Raw genomic sequence first — 20,055 nt, 5'->3', positions numbered from 1 at the left:
GGGGGGGGGGTATAGGGAACTTTCGGGATAGCATTTAAAATGTAAAAAAAATAATAATAAATAAATAAATAAATAAACTTAAAAAAATCTTACAGCACAAGGAGTGATTCTTGAAAGAAACAAAGAAAAACTGTTTATCATGCTAGAGAATTCCGAGATAGAATACACAGTGAGTGAAAACAATCTAGCTGTATTACAAATGCATGAAATAACCTCTATTCACTGGAAGTAAGCAATAAAACAAATACCACTAAAAAAAAAAGCATATGACATCACACTCTGGCAAATAAAAGTTTGTTTGCTTATATATTTTATGTATAAATGCTTGTATGTATGTCTGCACATCAGAAGAGGGCATCAAATCCCAATACAGATAATTGTAAGCCACCATGTGGTTGTTGTGAATCGAACTCAGGGCCTCTGAAGATCAGAGCAGCCAGTGCTCTTAATCACTGAGCCATATCTCCAGCCCATTTTCTCTTCTCTTCTCTTCTCTTCTCTTCTCTTCTCTTCTCTTCTCTTCTCTTCTCTTCTCTTCTCTTCTCTTCTCTTCTCTTCTCTTCCCTTCCCTTCTCTTCTCTTCTCTTCTCTTCTTCTCTTCTCTTTCCCTTCTCTTTTCCTTCTTCCCTTCCCTTCCCCCTTCCCTTCCCCCTTCCCTTCTCTCTTCCCTTCCCTTCTCTTCTTTTCTCTTTCCCTCCCATCCCCTCCCCTCTTCTTCCCTTCCTTCTTTCCAGTACACAGTTCTTGCCCAAACAGAGTTTTTGTTGATGTTGTTGTTGTTGTGTTGGCATGCAGTGGTTCATATTTGTAATCCCACCATGTGGAAGTAGGGGCAGGAAGATGAGTTCAGTTTCTTGGCTCCATAGTAAGTTTGAAACTACCCTGGAGAACATTGAGACCCCAGCTCCTCAGGGGAGGGGCAGTCAATTTCTTGGTAAAGTTTCTCTTTTTACTTATATTAAAATTTTTTTCATTATTTCTAGTGAACTGTGTCTAATAACTTGATAACTGGTTTTCAGTCTCATATATTTCCTTGCCATATTAATCTTCATAAAATACCCTTTCTATAGCCTCAGGGATGTGCCCTGTTTACCAGGCCAAATGCAAATGCCTCAGGCTGGCTTTTAAGTCTGTCTCCCCTCCTAAGGGAGCAGTGTGTATCCTTCCTGTGCTGTGTTTAAAACCATCCCTACCCTGATAGTTTTCTTCAGTTCTCCTGATAGTTTGAAGGCTCTAGCTGCTCTGCTGCCTCTGAGCCCTTATGGCCCTCATTTAGAATTTCTCGTTGGTTCTGTAGTGATGCTGGGTTTGCTAACTGATCTCTGAATTTTCACTTTATCAAGCAAAATGTAAATTCTTGGTCAGGGCCAGAGTCTAATCCACTTTCCATTCCTGTTTTTGACTCTCCGACAGTAGCGTAAGGCAAGAATACGTGCACAGCATGTATTTATGAGTCATCCACGCCATATTTCCATCATAGGATGTCAATGATACTGTTGACATCAACCAGGGGACACTGTTTTGGAAGCAGACTCAGACTCCGGTAGAATGAGCTAATTTTTATCCAAAGCAGGTAAGACTGGAGTAAAGGATGACTTGGGGCAGGTGGATCTCCAGAGCTCACTGGCCAGCCAATCTAGCAGAAACTCCAGGTTCAGTGATGAGACCCTGTCTCGAAAAATAGGTGGAAAGCAGAAGAGGAAGGCATCCAGTACCAACCCCTGCCCTTTCCCCACACATATATACTCTCCATAAACATAGACACCCAATGAAGCCTCATCCCCATCCATAGATGTAAATGAAAATTATGCAGTGGTAGACCAGTCATGGAAGCACATACCTGCAATCTCTCAGCATGGCAGAATCATGAATTCCGGGTTAACCTGGGTTACTTAATGAGTTCTAGGATAGCCTGGGCTACACAATAAGAGCCTATCTCAAGAAAAGAAAACAATGACAAACTTCACATTTTAGATTCACACATAAAATGTTAGGTAACTGTTGGGATGGGATGGAGAAACAGGCACTCCAGTGTAAACTATATATTTTGTTTAGAGACAGGGTTTCTCTGTGTAGTCCTGGCTGTCCTGGAACTCACTCTGTAGTCCAGGCTGGCCTCGAACTCAGAAATCTCCCTTCTTCTACCTCCCAAGTGCTGGGATTAAAGGAATTTTTTTTTTAAATATAAAACTTTACATACCCTCTGAGCTTAATTTGTATCTGATGGTCATTACACATTAGGCAAAAGAATGTTCCCTGGAGTGTTTGTATGAAAGACTAGAAACGGGAAAGTGTTTATCATTTTCCTAAATAAGTCACGGGATGCAGTAGTTGAAAAGAACACAGTGGTTGCATATTGCTGAGAAGACAATGTCAACAAGAAAAGTAAAAGACGACGTGATTTAGTTGTAGGGTGGGTTGAGAACACAGAGTTACTTGCCGGTTTGTATAAATAAAGCTGTCCCAGGAAGGGCAAGTGCCCAATACTATGGCTGCCTCCCAAGAGGAAAATTTGGGTTAGGAGATTGGGAAGAGGTTTTCGTAACCATGGATATTTGACTTTCTTTCTGGAGACATCTCATACCTCTGCAAAATAAATCCTTGGCCGTTTGTAAACTAATGCTATAGAATATAAATTAATTGTTGCTGAAGTTGGATCAGGAGGGCAAGTCCTACGTTTTGAGATATGAAAGACCATCGTGATAGGGTTAAGAAGAATACTAACATGAGCATAATTCGTGGAGCTTAAGTTAAATCCAAGAGTGGCCAGACCATGTTAATTTTATTTATAGTGATATTTCAAAAGCAGAGGAAGATATAAAGTCTCAAACATTTGCTACACTAAGTTATTTTTAAATGGTTTCTATGTTACTGAGTATGAAGGGGAAAAAAAGGATTAAGGCTGGCAAGCTGGCTCAGCATGTAAAGGTTCTTGCCACCAAGGCTGACTTTCAGTCCCCAAAGCCCACACAGTAAGAGAACTCCTTTAAGTTGTCTTCTGACCTCCATAAACATGCAGTGGTACATGTATACTTCCTTCAACAACAACAAAAAAATTTTTTTGAGACAGGGTTTTACTATGTAGCTCTGTGTGTCCTGGAACTCACTATGTAGAGCAGGCTAACCTCAAACTCCCAGAGATCTGTAGGCTTTGATTTTTTTAAAACCTACTCTTAATAAGGGTACTTAAATGCTTTGACCTCCCTTCTAGCCCACCACCCGCCAGAGGTGGTGGAAATGAAAGGTTAATAGGGCAAAGGAGGAGCTGGAGAGATGGCTCAGTGGTTAAGAACACTGACTGTTCTTCCAGAGGTCCAGAGTTCAATTCCCAGCAACCACACGGTGGCTCACAACCATCTATAATGGAATCTGATGCACTCTTCTGGTGTGTGTCTGAATTACAAAATAAATTATATATATATATATATATATATATATATATATATATATATATATATATATATATATATATGGCAAAGGAGGATGTGGACCTGTTTAGAAATAGTTCTTTGGAGAGAATCCAATCTGCTTGTCAGGATATTAGCAGTTCATATCACACAGATCACTAATGTAGCTCTACCCACTCGCAAACAACAGCAGTTTGAACTAGAAGAAACCACGAGGCTCTACCAATTGACTCAAGTCCTTGGAAATGGCAAGAAGCCATTGGAACACCACTAGAGATTCTTTGGGGCACTTCTCTCCATGAATTCACAACAAATAATGACAGTGAAGACCAGCAACAGCAAAGCCCAACAACAACCAGCAAAAAATGGTAAAGCACATGTACCAATACCACACAGCATCATCCATGGTCTGTCGGATTACATTTATACCCTTTCCAACATCCCATGCTCTCTCAAGCATCTGCTCTAGAAAACATCACATGTCCTTTGTCTAGGCAGCTTCCAGAAAAACACCAAGTGTCTGTTCTCAGCAAAAACATCCTCTCATAAGACAGTTTCCAGAAAAAATCACCTAACACAACTGAGTCTCCAAAGAAACCAGAAATTTACATTTCAGAGATCTCCCTGCCTCTACCTTGCAAGTGCTCGGATTAAAGGCATGTGCCACCATGCTCAACAATAAAAATTCTAAATTAGAAAAAAAAAAAAAAAGCAAACAAGGATCTGCCTTCTTTTGTATGGGCAGCAGTCTTCACTGTGTTTGCTCTTTACTTTTATTTTAATATGCTTGGAGTTGGATCCTAGAGCTACTGAGTCAGACGCCAGAAGCATCCATGAATGTTGAATAATGGCAAGAAGTAAAAGCTGGACACTCACTATTTTCAGGATAAGTAAAGAATTTGGGCAGGTGGAGCGCTAAGTTCAAGGCAAGTCTGGTCTACACAGTGAGTTTTAGACTAGCCAGGGCTAGCTACATAGTAAGATCCTGTCTCCAGACAACAACAACAAAAGTTTAAACATCATTGAAATGTGAATTTTTTTTTTCTTTTCATTCTGTTTGAGGCAGAATCTTTCCTTGCCCTGGCTAGCCTAGAACTCAATCTTTCTGCCTCCACCTCCTAAATGCTGGGATAGTAAGCATAAGCCACCACCCCTAGAAATCATGTGAATTTTTACTGCCAAAGCTCAGCTTAAGCAGTTATGTATAAACTTTAGCAGTAGGAATTCATAGGACCTTGGATATATTCCATTTTTTTTTGTTTTTAATGGCATTTCTTAAAATTGGCAATATTGCTAATCCAGATATCTTTGTATTCACGTATATATAACCAAAGAAAGATTCCTTATTCAAGATACTGTTAGGATTGTTATGTATTGTTCAGTACTATATCATTGTATTGTAATAAACATATCTCTTTGAGGAGCAGTAACATAGCAAAATGCAGTTCCTTACCTGCAGAATTGCTTTTCAAATGTGAATTCCCTGAGTTCTTCTAAAGCAAAGGTAGGTTGATCTGCAGCTCTCTTTCTCCCCCACAGGTAACTTTGGATGTATTAGATCCTCAAGTTGCTTTGCCTGCCTTGGTCCCAAATCTTAAATAAGTGCGTGTGTGCTGGATACTTGGCGAAGTGAGTAACAGGGTAGCGGGAGTGGGGCTTTTGTTGTTCATATCTGGGGTTCTAGAGATCAAATCCAGAACCTTGCACATGCTAGCTGTGTGTCTTACCACTGAGCTGCAGCCTATGATTTTTAAATTATTCCTTTCTTCACACACGTTTTTAACTTTTATTCTTTGTGAATTTCTTGTCATGCACCCCAATCCCATTCATCTCCCCATCCCTTCCTATCCACCCTCCCAAAATAAAATGAAATTAGAATTTAAAAAAATGTCTTGTCATAAAAGCTGTAGTGTGTCACAGTGTGTCCCACAGTATACCCTTTTGTCCACACATTGTAGTGAGTCGCTGGTCTGTTTTCAAACCTCTGGCTTCCGCTATTGCTATACTATCAATACTGGGTCTCCGCAGACATCAGTTGTTGCCATGGAGATCTTGTAGTTTTGGATCTGCAGCCCTTTCATACTCCAGCAGTTCATAGATGGGGTAGATGTTGGGGTGGGCCAACTCAAAGTTCTAGATCTGCCTGGGTGGTAGCTGCGTTGGTCAGACTAATAGCTCCCCCTTAGGAACACCATCAAGGCCAGCTCTACTGTACTGCCCAGGCAAGGTGCAGGGCTCACTCTCCTGCAGCTAGCAGAGTTGGGAGCCAGCTTTTCCACCTGCCTCGGGTCAAGAGCGGTGAGAGAAACTCCCTTGGTTTTAAAGACAGGTTCTCACTCTGTAGCCCAGGGTGGTCTGGAACTTCAGTTCACTGTCTAATCTAGACTGTAACTTTCCTTGCTTAAGCTTCCTGATGAAATTTTTTTTTGGTTATATGTCAGGCAAAATGATCATTTCGTGTTAGGCAGTGGTGGCGCACGCCTTTTATCCCAGTACTTGGGAGGCAGAGGCAGGTGGATCTGTGAGTTTGAGGCCAGCCTGGTCTACAGAGCGGGTTCCAGGACAGCCAGGGCTACATAGAGAAACCGTTTTGAAAGACAAAACAAAACAAAATAATCATTTTGTAACTTAGTAAGGTGTACCTGTCATTTTATAAAATTGTTATAAAATGACCATGAATCCCAGATTCCATCATATTGCTGTTTAAATAATCTTTTACCAAAAAAAATGAGTTTTTTTTTCTGACAGGTCGGAAAATTAAAAGTGTAATGTTAACAGTAAAGGTAAGCCAGGCGTGGTGGTGCACGCCTTTAATCCCAGCACTCGGGAGGCAGAGGCAGGCGGATTTCTGAGTTCGAAGCCAGCCTGGTCTACAAAGTGAGTTCCAGGACAGCCAGGACTACACAGAGAAACCTTGTCTCGAAACCCCCCCCAAAAAACAAACAAACAAACAAACAAACAAAACAATAAAGGTAAGTAATGGTCTGCTTTGTCACTTACGACTATAAAATGGCTCATGACCTGGTGCTTTGTTTTGTTTGTTTTTTTTGCGGTACTGGGGCCATGCGTGCCAGGCAAATGTACCACAATGCTGTGTCCCCACCTAACTTGCCCTTTTAACCCTTCCTTTCATTTAACTATTACATCTAGATTTAGGTAATAGCATTTAAATTTGGATGTGAAATATAGTTAAAGATACTATACACTCGCTTTTTTGATCAAAATATAAAATCTACTTTTCCCGTTTCTGAAAGCATCACACAGGGTATTGAACTTTTGGATGTGACTTGCCTCTGTGAACTGCTCTCTCATGGGAACAGATAAGTGAGGTCAGAAGTGGAATTCTGCTTCCAAAAGTCAGACCAAACATCAACACAAATTTACAGTTACATTCTCAAAGGAAATTGAAGTTGGAAATGAAGTGTTTCACAAGGAGCACCATGGTACACTTCAGTTTTATTTTATGCTTGTATTTTTAATAATACATACTATAGATTCTTAAGTATGTTGACCATATTGACTAACACATTCATACAATAACTATCAGATACTCTTCAGGGTTTTATTTTTTATTTATTATACAGAAAATGAAATGTGGTGTTTTTCTGTTCTGCTGAGTCAGTTGCAAAATGCAGCTCCTAAAACACTGCTGAAGTTCTTCCAAGAAACAAGTTAGGTACTCATATGTACACATTATTTAGGCCATGAAATGGGTTTTAGATACATTGATTTATGAAACAGACTTATCCTTTTGGTTATAAGCCTATCTGTAAAGTTAATGTATAATCACTGACAAATGTTTCGGTTATTAACTAGCCAAACAGTCCCGGAAAATGCTCAAAAAAACAAGTTCTGAGAAAAAACTTACAGAAAAGGGACAGTATTTAACATTTCAACACTTTTTGTGAACAAACTGTAAAACATTTGTACAGTGTAGTGTGCATTTTCTGTTACAGAAGAGTCGCATTTTGATTTTCCACACAGACTATGTCCCTGTACTGCTTGACTTGTTCACTGGTAAAGTGGTCACACATGTCAGTACTGTTTTCAGAATATATTAATTAAATGTTTATTTTTAATTAATTCAGTGTTATGACTTTAATTGTTTTCTTTTTTAAATTATCTCTTTTTGTCTTTGTCTTCTAGTTTAGCCTTTCAAGCTGGTTGAGGAAGTTCAGCCCACGAGTGAACTGGTACCTGTGATGACAGTACTGAATTTGAAGACAAAGAAGTATCACATTAGAACTGTATATTACTAGTCACTACTTCAGAAAGTATTTTTACCTTATTTTGGTATGTTTAGTTATTGCTATGATTTGTATGACTTTTACATATGTTTGAAAAGTAACAGAAGCTAAAGGCCATTGTACAAGTGGGTAACAGTCCCATTTTACATTTTCTTGCATTTGGTTTGCCATTCTGTAGCTGTGACTCCAGCTTGCTTTAGTTGAGCCTTGTCATTCTTCACTCTCTGCAAACCATTCCATGGATATGTTTTTCTTCACAAAATTAGTTTCATTTTCTTTGTTTGATTGATGGTCACTGGCTACTGAAATAAAATATGCATTTTAAGGTAAATTGTATGTATTTAAGATAAAACTTTGTGTATTTTAAAATACTTTTTTATTTTTCTTTTTTCTTTATCTTTGTTTTTCCTTTCTTTCTTGAGACAGAAGTGGCGAGCCTGCCTTTGACCCCAGCATTTGGGAGGAAGCAGCAGAATGATCGGGCTACAGGAGACCCTATCTCAAAAAACAAAAAACAACAACAAAGAGACTGAGATACGATCTTACTGGCCCAGGCTAGTCTTGAATTCTTGATATTCCTGCCTCAGCCTCCTAAGTGCTGGATTTAGTACATATTTTAATTTCTTATGTGGAACTTTAAAAAATAAGGAGCCAGATTTAGTGGAACAGGTCTTTAATCCCAGCTCTTGTGAGGCAGAGGCAGGCGGATCTCTGATATTGAGGACAGCCTGGTCTACAAAGGGAGTTCCAGGACAGCCAGGACTGCACAGAGAAACCCTGTCTCAAAACACTAAATAAATAAGTAAATACATGAAGGGGGAGGGGGGAGGGAGGGATGGAGGAAGGGAGGGAAGGAGGGAGGGAGGGAGGGAGGTAAGGGAGGGAGGGAAGGAAGGGAGGGGAAGGCTCAGGGAGATGGCTTAGTGTGTAAAACCACTAACTAGCTCTGCAAGCCTGAGTTTGATACCCAGAATTCATGTGTTTTTTGTTTTTGTTTTAAAAAGCTGGATGCAGTGGTGGGCATCTGCAATCCCAACACTCCTATTGCAATGTGGGCAGTGGAGACAGAAGGGTCATCTAGAAGCTTGCAGACTGGCCAGTTAGCCTGGACTGCCTCAACAAGGCAGAAGGCAAGAACTGATTCCTGAAAATTGTTTTCTAACCTCCAATAGACACACACACACACACACACACACACACACACCGTAAACAACAACAACAACAAAAAAAACAGGGCTGTAGTAAATAGTAGGGGAGAACTGATGGGAATAATATAATTTTTTAAAATTATAATAAAGATGTAACTTTGTTGTTGCTTTAGGTGCTGGGTATTGAAGCCAGGACCTTGAACCTGGTACACTGTAAAGCATACTATTGATAGGATTTGCCCTCAAGATATAATAACTCTTTTTGTTTGTTTGGTTTTTATTTTTGTTGGGTTTAAAGATGAGGTCTAATATAACGCAGGCTGGCTTTGAACTTCTGGTCCTCCTGGTTTCCCCTCTAAAGAGTGCTGGGAGTATAGACATAAGCTTCCATGTCCGGCTCTACAGAGTGTTATTTTGAGACATCCTTATTCCCTGCGTATTCTAGACAGGCCTCAACTAGAGATGCTTCTGCCTCAGCTTCTGGAGTGTCAGGATACAGACATGCCCTACCATACATTGCTTCAAGGCGTAACAATTCTTAAAGCTTTTTAGTCTGCTCAAATCTTGGTTTGATATGGTTTGAGACAGGGTCTCATTCTGTAACTTAGGCTGGCCTGGAACAGGATGTCTTGGAACTAATAGCAGTCCTCCTGCTCCAGTCTCCTGAACACTGGAATAACAAATGTGAGTTGCCATAGACAGAATCTTTTTAACTATGTTTAAAGGCCACCAGGATTAATGACATATATCAAATGATGTGAAAAATGTACTTTAGGAATGTGAGTTAGGAATAGGAATTATTCATAGGTAACAGTTGTTTTGTATTTTCTAATAACATATACTGTTTAAAGAACTTTATTCATGTTTTTCAACCAACTCATCTTCAAGGTTATATTTTTATATAGTTATACAGTTTTTGCTGTTTAAATGTAGATGCTTCTCTGTTGGCTAGTTTTCACAGTTCGGGAGGGTAGTGCTATAGCAAGCTGCAGAAGAAGAAAACTACTCATCAATGGTCTGACACCTCAGTGAACCCTGCATGTTATAATATTACTGGACTTGAAAACAGGATTGCCACTGGTAAACTAGTAGCATGACTGCTATGGGGGTCATCAACACTTCCATTCCACAGGAGGGAATTCATTCCTGGTATTGCCAACCTGCTAAAACCCTTGGAGTGCCAGGATGCAGGCATGTTCCTCCATACCTGGTTTCAAGATGAAACAGCTCTTTTCTTACACTCAAATCTTGGTTGGTTTGGTTTGTGACAGGATTTCAATTTCCAGACTGTCTTGGAACTCATGGCAATTCTTAGCACGAGAATTACAGGTGTGAGTTATCATAGAACCTTCTTAACCAGGTTAAAAGAACATCAGAATTAATATAACTGGTATCTATGAATAATCCCTGTTCCTAATGTCTATTTCTCCCGTCATTTGATGTATGTCATTAAGTCTGACATTCTTTTAACCTGGTTAAAAAGATTCTGTCTATGGTAGCTCACATCTGCTATTCTAGAGCAAAGGAGGTTGAAGCAGGAGAACAGCCCAGGAGTCCCAGGACAGCTTGAGCTATATAGAACATTCTAGCCCAAGACTGGAGAGCTCATTGGCTTTAGGGTACTACTGTTGTTTTGCTAAATGAACATGATGTCAAACTGCTTTCCAAACATTCGACCTAGGTTAGTGCTCTCAACCTTGGTCAGAGAAGCCCTTTGCAGTGGGCAGTGATTAATGCAGAAACATATAATTGGTTAAAGTGCTGAGAATATGTGATGGTTAGATGCTCAGCCCTGCATGGGACATCTGTATATTACTCACATTCACAATTCAGAAAGGCTGGTGGAAAGGATGTAAGGGCAAAGTGCTGTGAAACCGTCTACAAATGACAGAGGCCTTGTGCTCACAAACTCACAGCAGCTGGGTTTCCCTGCACAAGATCCAAACCATCAATATTCTAGCATAGATGGGAGAGAGAGGAGAATCATTTTTCCTCAGGAGCATAGTCACTAGTAAGGTGCCCTTGCTCCAGTAAAAACTAACCCCAAGCCCAGAACATGTAAGCAAACCTAATTAAACTTGGTGGGTTACCAAAACCAAAACAAAGAACAATAAAAACAACAACAAACCCAACTGAGTATGACGGGAAGGATTAAGAACATCTAATCCTTTCATCCCAGCACTCAGGAGGCAGGGGCAGTTGTATTTCTGAGTTCAAGCCAACCTGGTCTACACAGCAAACTTCAGGATAGCCAAGGCTACACAGTGAGATCCTGTCAACAACAACAATAATGATTTAAAGATACGAAATTAGGAGGGGGTATATTGTAAAGGAGGACTCTAGAAGGAGAAGGTGGGGTATAAAAGTCGAGCATGGGGAGTTGAGAGTGGTCAAATACACTTAGGAGGTAGAGGCAGGAAGCTCAGAAAGAGATTAGAATCATTGATCCGGCTATGCAGGACCTTAGAGTTTAAAGAGTTTGCCTTTAAAAAAAAAAAAAAAAAGACAAGGTCTCAGATAGCCTCAGTGTGTAGCTGGGGTTGGCCTTGGGCTTTTTTTGTTTGTTTGTTTGTTTGTTTGTTTGAGACAGGGTTTCTCTGTATAGCCCTGGCTGTCCTGGAACTCACTTTGTAGACCAGGCTGGCCTCGAACTCAGAAATCCGCCTGCCTCTGCCTCCCGAGTGCTGGGATTAAAGGCGTGCGCCACCACCGCCTGGCAGAAATTTTATCCTTTAACCTATTTCATTTCAAACTAAGTGTACTTATTTTCTGCTTAGCATATTGTATTCGATGTATAATGAATTGAACAATAGCTCTCTATCATTGTGCCCATCTTAATTTTGAGTTGAATGATAAATTAGCATTTATTATTAAGAAGTTCATCAAGACACAGTTTAAGGCCTTTCTCAATATGTTTACAATCTAGGTATGGGCCAGATGCCCTCCCCTGCTATCTGACAGCATTTCACTCCCTATAGCTCAGATTAACCTTGAACTAAATCATTAGATCAGTTCATGCCTCACCATCCCAAGTATTAGGATTAAAATCATACATAGGACAGATGCTAACTAATATTAACTTACTTTCTCTTTCCTTTCCTGGTCATTTTGTAAGACAGGGTCTCATATAGCTCAGGCTGGTGTCAAATTGGTTCTATATCCAAGGATGACCCTGAACTCCTGGTCCTCCTTCACATCCTAGATGCTGAGATTATGGGTGTGTGCCACACACCTGGCTTCCTGTTAGTTTCTTGTGTCTGTCTAGCCCTCTTGTATCTATCACTCTCAGATCTTGAGGGATCTGGTTTACAGCTGTCTTCCAGTTGCTTTCTAGGGGACTTGCTTCACCTCTACCCTTCCTATCCAGTAAATGATCAGTAAGTTTGCTGGTGGCTTTAAGTGCACACTGGATCATGCATTGTTTCATCTATTGACTTAGTTATAGTAGAACAGATGATATGACTAAGAGTGTAGAGGGAACAGGTACAAAGGCTACTCTGTAGAAAGAACCAGATTAGCTAGCGATTCAGTGTGAGAAGATCTGTATTGGGCAGCTTGGAGGGAGGAAGAGATGGAGTTTCCTTGAATAACCATAGCTGCTCTGAAACTAACTGACTCCGTAGACCAGGCTGGCCTCCAGCTCAGAGATACACCTGCCTGTGCCTCTGAGTGCTAGGATTAAAGGCATGTGCCACCACTACCTTGTGATAATCTATATTTTCAAATTCCTATTTGCTATTCCACTTTCTCCCTTACATCTGCTAGTCTCTGCAAACACAGTGCTCATTTACTGTCCTGTCCATATGTTATTTGTTCTGGAAATCTCTTACCAACTTTCTCTTACACAGAGAGAATTCTGTAGCCTATTCACTTGTTTGCTGAAGACAGAGTTCTTTCTCTATAGCTTTGGCTGGCTTAGAACCTATAGCAATCCTCTGTTCTCAACCTCCAGAGTTCTGAGTTTATAATTCTGTAATCTTTAATCTGTAAAAGATTAATTTTTGTTCTGTAAAATAAAAGATTAATCTGTCTAGCCCTCTTGTTCTCCTAAATGTTGATCATATAGCATATTCCTGATCACATTATGGATCCATGTCCCCTGCTCTGTTTATTTTTTGGTGCGGGGGCTTGAACATAGTGTCCAGTGCCTGCCAAACATGCTCTTCCACTGAGTGCTATCTTTAGCCCTGATTATATCTTTGTTAAGTATAGGCATAATGTTATTGTACACTGTGTAAAGATTATCCTTGTATTATTCAACTGTTGATTTCTCTGCCCCCATATCTGGTTGCAATCCAGCATGTCACTGTAATGCTTCTTCTAAGACCCTCCTGTCTCAGTGTTGTGTAAACATCGCTCCCCATTTATTCTCTAATCTGTCGATAAAGCTGACCAGCCAGTGACTAAGCAAAGGAGACTATAGGGCTGGGTTTCTGATCCCAGCCAAGGAGGGGAGAGAAAGGGAGAAGGGGGACGGGGAGAGGGAAAAGGAGATGGGAGGGGAGGGGAGGGAAATATTTGTCTAGAGGAGAGGGTCTAGGAGAGACCTCTGAAGACCCTGAAGGGAAGATCTAAGTAAGTGTAGCATATATAAGGCCCTAGGTTCAAACACCAACACCAAAGCCAAAAGTAGAAAAGTGGGGTCTGGAGAAATAGCTCAGTGGTTACAAACACTTGGCTGCTCTTCCTGACGGCCTGGGTTCAATTCCCAGCACCCACATGATGCATGGTGGCTCATAACCACATGCAACTCCATTTCTAAGGGATCCTATGTTTTCTTCCAGCTTCCATGGGCACTGAACTCACATGGTAAGCAGACATACATGTAGATAAAACATTCATTGTTGCTGTTGCTTTAGCTGGTAATGGTGTAACTTTTTTGAGTTTGTTTTTCTGCTGTAAAATGAATATTAGCCAATTCAAAATGTCTTGGGGAATTGAGCTTTTTAGATGTGATTAGTATTAAGGACTAGCATAATACTGATAGTCATAATACCTCTGACTTCTTAAAGAATGTCACCTCAAAGTAGTTGACAGTGTTTCCCTCTATCTTGTCAAACTGACATTTTGTTTTTAAAGTTACAGGCATTTTTGTGTTAAAAATGCTTTTTGGTACATGTTACTTAGAAACAAACAATAACGAAAGCAAACAAACCATTTTAGCCATGACACTGCACACCTTTAATCCCAGAGGCAGGTAGATGTCTGTGAGTTTGAGGCCAAGCTGGTCTATGTAGTGAGTTTGAGCCACTCAGTATTACACAATGAGACCATGTATTTTAAAGAAAGAAAGAGGGCTGGTGAGATGGCTCTTGGGGTTCAAATCCTAGCAACCACATGGTGGCTCACGACCATCTGATCTGATGCCCTCTTCTGGAGTGTCAAGAAGGGAACAGAGGTTAGGATGGATGGATGGAAGGATGGAAGGAAGAAAGTTGTTTTCTTTTGTTTGAAAGGTGGAACAGTGGTCACATAAATTGTAACATAAAGACCTGGAGCCAAGACCAGCTCCTTGTGTGTCTTTCTTGTAGAATGTTGGAATGAGTTTTTGGTGACTGTAGACCATCAAGTGACATCTCTCCAGTGTATCACACACACCCCCTTTAAAAAAGGAAATGTATGTTTAGCCCCAAAAGGCTTCCAGCTGGGGCTCTCCAGCCTTGACCTGAGTGCTGTTCCCAAGGCATTGCCTCCGTATCTAGCAATAGCTTTTCTTTATATTGTTTGCCCTCTGACACTAACAAAGGCTTTTAGGGTTAACCTTAAGATTCACAAGAAAACTGTTGGATAAATATTTATTCCCTCCTCTAAGAGATAGTGGCACATGCCTTTAATCCCAGCTTTCAGGAGGCAGAGGCAGACGGATCTCCGGGAGTTCCAGGACAGCCAGAGCTACAGACTGAGACCCTGTCTCAAGAAACAAAACAAAACAAAACAAAACAAAACAAAACAAAATTGTTGCTTCCTAAAATGGACCTATAAATCCTTATTTGGGAATTTCATCGATAAACAGGTGAAAACACAGCTCCTTCTACACCCTCCACTACATCAGTGCCTTACTTTTGTTTATAATCACTCAAAGGCATGCTTAGGTGTTTTTTAAATTACATTTATTCTCTCTTCCTTTTTTGCTCTCTCCCTCCCCTTCTTTCCTTCTCTCCCTCTCCCCCAACCCCTCGCTCTCTGTGTATGTGCTTCATGCACAACAACATGACCTCCATGTTCCTGTGGAGGTCAGAGGACAGCATGAGGGAGACAGTTCTTGCCTTCCACTCAGAACTGAACTCAGACCAGCAGGCTTGGCAGCAAGCCCTTACCCACTGACACATGCCCTGCCTCACCTTTTTCAGACAGTGACTAGGAAGCCCCTTACTCCCTGCATTCACTCCAGTCCCCTAGTGGGGTGTCAAGGCCTAGAATCTATCTACATGCTGCAATGACATCTGCAGGGGCTGCTCAAAGAAAGCACAATGGTTTCTCTCCTGTTTTACAGATGCAGGTTCGGATTATTAAAATTTGCTCCCAACTTATTCTACAAGCATTCCAGAAGGAACTTGGCTCTTGCTATTTCCATCACTCCTTTAGCAGCCCTTTAAAGGCTCCTACCACAGCTTATTGTCACTGCTAAAATCGGGGTTTTATCAAAGGCAGTAGAGTATATTTGGTAAGAATTCAGGCTCCAGTCACAAGGCCAGGATTCAAATATTACTCTACAAACCTTATGAGAATTAACATAAGCCTTGGTTTCCTTGTTTGCCATGTGGAGTTAACAATGCTTAACCTTCAGTGGTAGTGAATATTAAGTGTATTATGAATAGAAGGAACTTTCTGTATTGCCTGGGACATTTAGTTTTTCAGGACACATTATCCATTCTGAGGATCAAAGAATGTAAAAGTAAAAACCTAGAAGATAGAAGAGGGAGAACAAATGACACTTTATAGTTGAGTTAATAATTAGTCCTATTTATTGTCAAATATGTGTATGACAAAAAGAATGTGCTTGGAGATGTTGAAAAGCGAGAGACTATACTGCCAGTGACATTTGTTAAGCAAATGCTGTGCCCAGTAAAAGGAACAGGAACTACACTCTACTGTCAAGGGTCTAGAGTAGTGGTTTTCAACCTGTGGGTCATGATCCCCAAACAACCATCAGAAAACACAACTATTTATATTAGGATTTATAACAGTAGCAAAATTATAGTTATGAAGTAATAACAAAAATAATTTTATGGTTGGGAGTCACCACAACATGAGGAACTGTGTTAAAATGTCACAGTATTAGGAAGGTTGAAAACCACCGGACTAGAGTTTAGTTCCCCTTTTAGTGAAGCTTCAGTAGTCGTTGTCCTTCTCATAGGAATATGGTAAAAATAAACTAGCAAAAATCTGATTGATGTCGGTCTGCTTTTGTTTCTATAATTGCAGAGACTACAAAAAAATCTGTTTTTCTTCCTTTTTCTTTTTCTGTTTTGTTTTCGACAAGATTTCTCTGTATAGACCTGGCTGTCCTAGAACTCATTGTGCAGACCAGGCTGGCCTTGAACTCAGAAATTCTCCTGCTTCTGCCTCCCAAGTTCTGGGATTAAAGGTGTGTGCCACCACTTGCCACCACTGTGCCACCTAGTAAAATCTGCTTTTCAAATGAGGGAAATCTGTAAGAAGTAAACAGGATCCCATTGCAGAGCATTTTAGTACTGTTTCAAATCTAGCAAAGAAATGACATGGAAATGCTACACATAAAAATAATTTGAAAATTATGGCATAGTTTGTATTGCTTATTTTCTAGTTAATATATCATTGTTCTAAGTAATCATTTAGAACTCAACAATGATATATGCAAATAAATTACACGTATCACAATAAGGTTTTCAAATGCTAAATGACATAGGAAAATGATTTATAGTAAATAATAAAAAGTTAGCCTGGCTAAAATATGGCCTAATTTTGTTAGAAATAGAAAAGTATATAGAAGAAACCAATAGTTGGATGGTGATTAGAAGTAAATTTATTTTCTTGAAAACATTTTTAAATAAAACATGTCATAGAAACCCTTCAAGCCTTAATAGTTGGACCTCATAGCATAGTGAGGTCAAGTTTAATATGTTACGATCCTTTTTAGTGTGTGTAGGCTACTACAACATGGGTATAGATAGGATTAAAAGGGGGAAAACTTTCAATACAAATTTAACTCAGTAAATTATGCATCCCTGCCTGTAAGGTCTAACTAGATAAAGAACATGCATTAGTCTATTCTACTTTACCATTAAATCATACCTTGAGAATAGGTATTAGCTTGAGAAGGATCACCTGTCATATCCACTGATAATGAATTGTGTAATTCCTGAGAACCTTTTTCCATTAGCTCTACTGTGTCACTGGATGAAGATGAGGATGAAGACAGTCCCAGTCTCACGTATCTTCCTTTCTTACCACACAGTGAGCAATCCACTGGTGTAGCACTAGGTCCCCGGGGCAGGTGAACCTCATCTCTGTTGTAGTTCCTAACAGCTCCACTGTGATGCACAGACCGTTCTCGTTGCCAGATGTAATGGGTTGGTGCAATGGCCATAACCTATAGTGAAAAGGTTACTTTGTGAATTTAATAACATTTTAAAATTGAGTAAAGTACAGAAATTGTACCTCAGGAACAGCTTTCTCTAAACCCGAAGTTAAAATAATAGCCAAGTTACCTAAAAAAGGAAAAAAAAAAGGCAGTTGTGGTACACACCTTTAATCCCAGCAGAGAGGCAGGTGAATCTCTGAGTTCTAGGCTGGCCTGGTCTACAGAATTGAGCTCCAGGGCTACACAGAGAAATCCTATCTTAGCTGAGCGTGGTGGCACACGCCTTCAATCCCAGCACTCGGGAGGCAGAGGCAGGTGGATTTCTGAGTTTGAGGCCAGCCTGGTCTACAAAGTGAGTTCCAGGACAGCCAGGGCTATACAGAGAAACCCTGTCTCAAAAAAAAATCCTATCTTAAGAAAAAAGGACAAAACAGACAAAAAACAGCCCCCCCAACAATAGAAACACTTAAGTTACAAACTTTAAATCAGCAACATCAAGTCATCCATAGCAGCATTTTCTGTAGTGATTTCTTGGATCATTAATATTAATATTGACAAAGTATCTAAATTAGTTCAAGTAGATAATATAAATGAAGCAACCTTTTCAGTTGCTGTTTATTTGGTCAGGCAGTTTGTTTTTTTGAGACAGGGTCCTCTATGCAGACCTGGCTGTCTTCAAACTCAGTCTCTGCCTCTTGACTACTGGGATTAAAGGAGTGTACCAGGGTATTTATTTTTAAAATTTCAAATATTTCTAAGTTTTGGAAAGATAATATAATATAAAACATTGTATAATTCTTAACTTTTGTGTGTGTTGTTAAAAAATAGGCTCTTAACTATGTTAGGCTAATCTTAAAATATTTACAGTTATATCAAGGGATGTGCTATTTTTAAAAAACATTTAAATTAATTTCTTTGTCCTTCAGATTCCTTATTTGTTACACAGTGACTAGAGTATATTTTTAGAAAGTTGTGAGGAAAGGATACATTTTATAAAGCACTTAAGATTTCTCCCTATCAGGCATTGTCATAAGGTTTTTAGATAAAGTGTGGGCTTTAGTTGTAGACGTTCTTATCCTGGCTCTACCACTTGTTAACTATATATGCTAGAGAGCAAATTATATAACCTTTCTAGGTTCTGTTACTTCATTGATAAAATGGGGTTGCTAACTACCACAAATATTGTTTTGAGATTCAATATTACATGTAAAATCCTTACCACATAATTAGCATCTGCAAATGATAGCCATTTAAGAAGTCAAGCTAGGGAAAAGTATAATGTATTGATTGATCTTATGAAATCCAAAACATCAATGAGATTTAAGTCAAAGTCTTTAGCTGTAGTTATAAATGACCCACAGTAAATGATAAGTATAATAATCCTAAAATGAGAGCCAGAGTCATACTATTTGCCTAAACTAATGATTTCTTTAAAATGTTTAAAAATTCTGAAATTTTAGAGCTATATTGGGGGCCTAGGAGGGACAAGGGAAGGCAGCAGTAGAGGAGCTATTTTAGGGGTATATGTATAAGGATATATATTTTTTTTTGATGAGAAAGAACTCTTTTGTTGTTACTTTTTAAGACATATCTGTGTGTCTCTGGTTGTCCTGGAACTTGCTCTGTATAGACCAAGCTGGTCTTGAACTCAGAGACGAGATCTTCCTGCCTCTGCCTCCTGGGTATTAAGGACTAAAGGCATGTATCACCACTGCCTTCAAGAAAGAACTCTTAATATGAAAGTAAACATTTATTACATTATTCAGCAAATGGTGGTGTTATGCCTTTGCAAAGCAAGTGCTATGCCATTGAGCCATATCACAAGTCTCCATGCAAGTTTCTTAAATTTATATAAGTGCACATATAAAAATATAAATCTATAAAATAATAAATATATAATATTCATGTGTGTGTGTGTGTGTGTGTGTGTGTGTGTGTGTGTGTATACACATGCATGAAGATAGTGTGGGGAAGAGAGAAACTATGATTCAGATAGCCCCAGATGGCTTTGCACTCACTGTATGGTTAAGGATGGCTTTAATTTCTGATCTCCTTATCCACCTACTAAGTGTTACAATTACAGGTGTTCTCCACCAGGCCCTGTTTATGTGGTGCTAGGGATCAAACACGCCATTGGGCATGCTAGGAAGGCACCCTACACTTGTAGCTCATAAATATAGTTTAAGATTGAATTTGTTTATAAGTCAGTTATATCCATTAAGTTTTCAACTAAAACCATTTAGTGAGGTTTCATACATAAAATTAGTATGGTAACTGAAAGCATTGGATTGCTTTAAGTGAGGGCTTAATGGGCTATCTTAGAAGGAACATGGAAGATTTTGTTGCTGTGAGTGATTTGAACTGTGTTGACCTGGCCCAAGAGGTTTCAGTGGAGAATAATTTCAGTATGTGGCCTAGACTGTTGTGTAGAATTTTGGTGGAAGATGTGTCTGATTTTTGCCCTGGTCTGAAGAGTCTGCCTGAGTAGAAGGTGGAGAGACAAAGGAAGTCTCAGAAACACCCATCATAGACTTTGTTCTCTGGTTAAGTCTCATGAAGAATATTTTAAACAAGCATAGTAAGTTGAGAAAGGGAAAATATAAACTATATGGTTCAAACATTAAAGGGGTACCAGGAAGTGAATTATAGCTGAATCCTGTGTTCAAGGATATTAAATTGAATTAAGGGAG

General features: G+C 39.6%; 2 protein-coding genes across 3 annotated transcripts in view; one reads left to right on the top strand and one right to left on the bottom strand.

Moving 5' to 3' along the window:
- Trmt61b (tRNA methyltransferase 61B) overlaps positions 1–7,610 on the top strand; it is a 12,384-nt gene extending 4,774 nt beyond the window's left edge. Inside the window, 8 exon segments of the mRNA XM_021217661.1 lie at positions 1,481–1,502; positions 1,505–1,573; positions 2,653–2,685; positions 2,688–2,720; positions 2,723–2,822; positions 6,662–6,705; positions 6,708–6,850; positions 7,554–7,610. Coding sequence (XP_021073320.1) covers positions 1,481–1,502; positions 1,505–1,573; positions 2,653–2,685; positions 2,688–2,720; positions 2,723–2,822; positions 6,662–6,705; positions 6,708–6,850; positions 7,554–7,610 — 501 coding nt within the window.
- Spdya (speedy/RINGO cell cycle regulator family member A) overlaps positions 6,925–20,055 on the bottom strand; it is a 37,449-nt gene continuing 24,318 nt past the window's right edge. The window contains exons 6-7 of one of the 2 annotated variants that reach the window (XM_021218002.2): positions 17,077–17,374; positions 6,925–7,956 (exon numbers count right to left, since the gene is read on the bottom strand). In XM_021218002.2, the coding sequence (XP_021073661.2) occupies positions 7,865–7,956; positions 17,077–17,374 (390 nt within the window). In that variant the 3' untranslated portion in view covers positions 6,925–7,864. The remainder of the gene's footprint in view (positions 7,957–17,076; positions 17,375–20,055) is intronic. The other variant, XM_029531353.1, reaches the window with a different exon arrangement.

The sequence above is a fragment of the Mus pahari genome, chromosome 18, assembly GCF_900095145.1.
Source record: "Mus pahari chromosome 18, PAHARI_EIJ_v1.1, whole genome shotgun sequence".
Lineage (NCBI taxonomy): Eukaryota > Metazoa > Chordata > Mammalia > Rodentia > Muridae > Mus > Mus pahari.
Note: the sequence above shows the minus strand (reverse complement) of the source record. Positions and strands in the feature narration are given on the sequence as shown.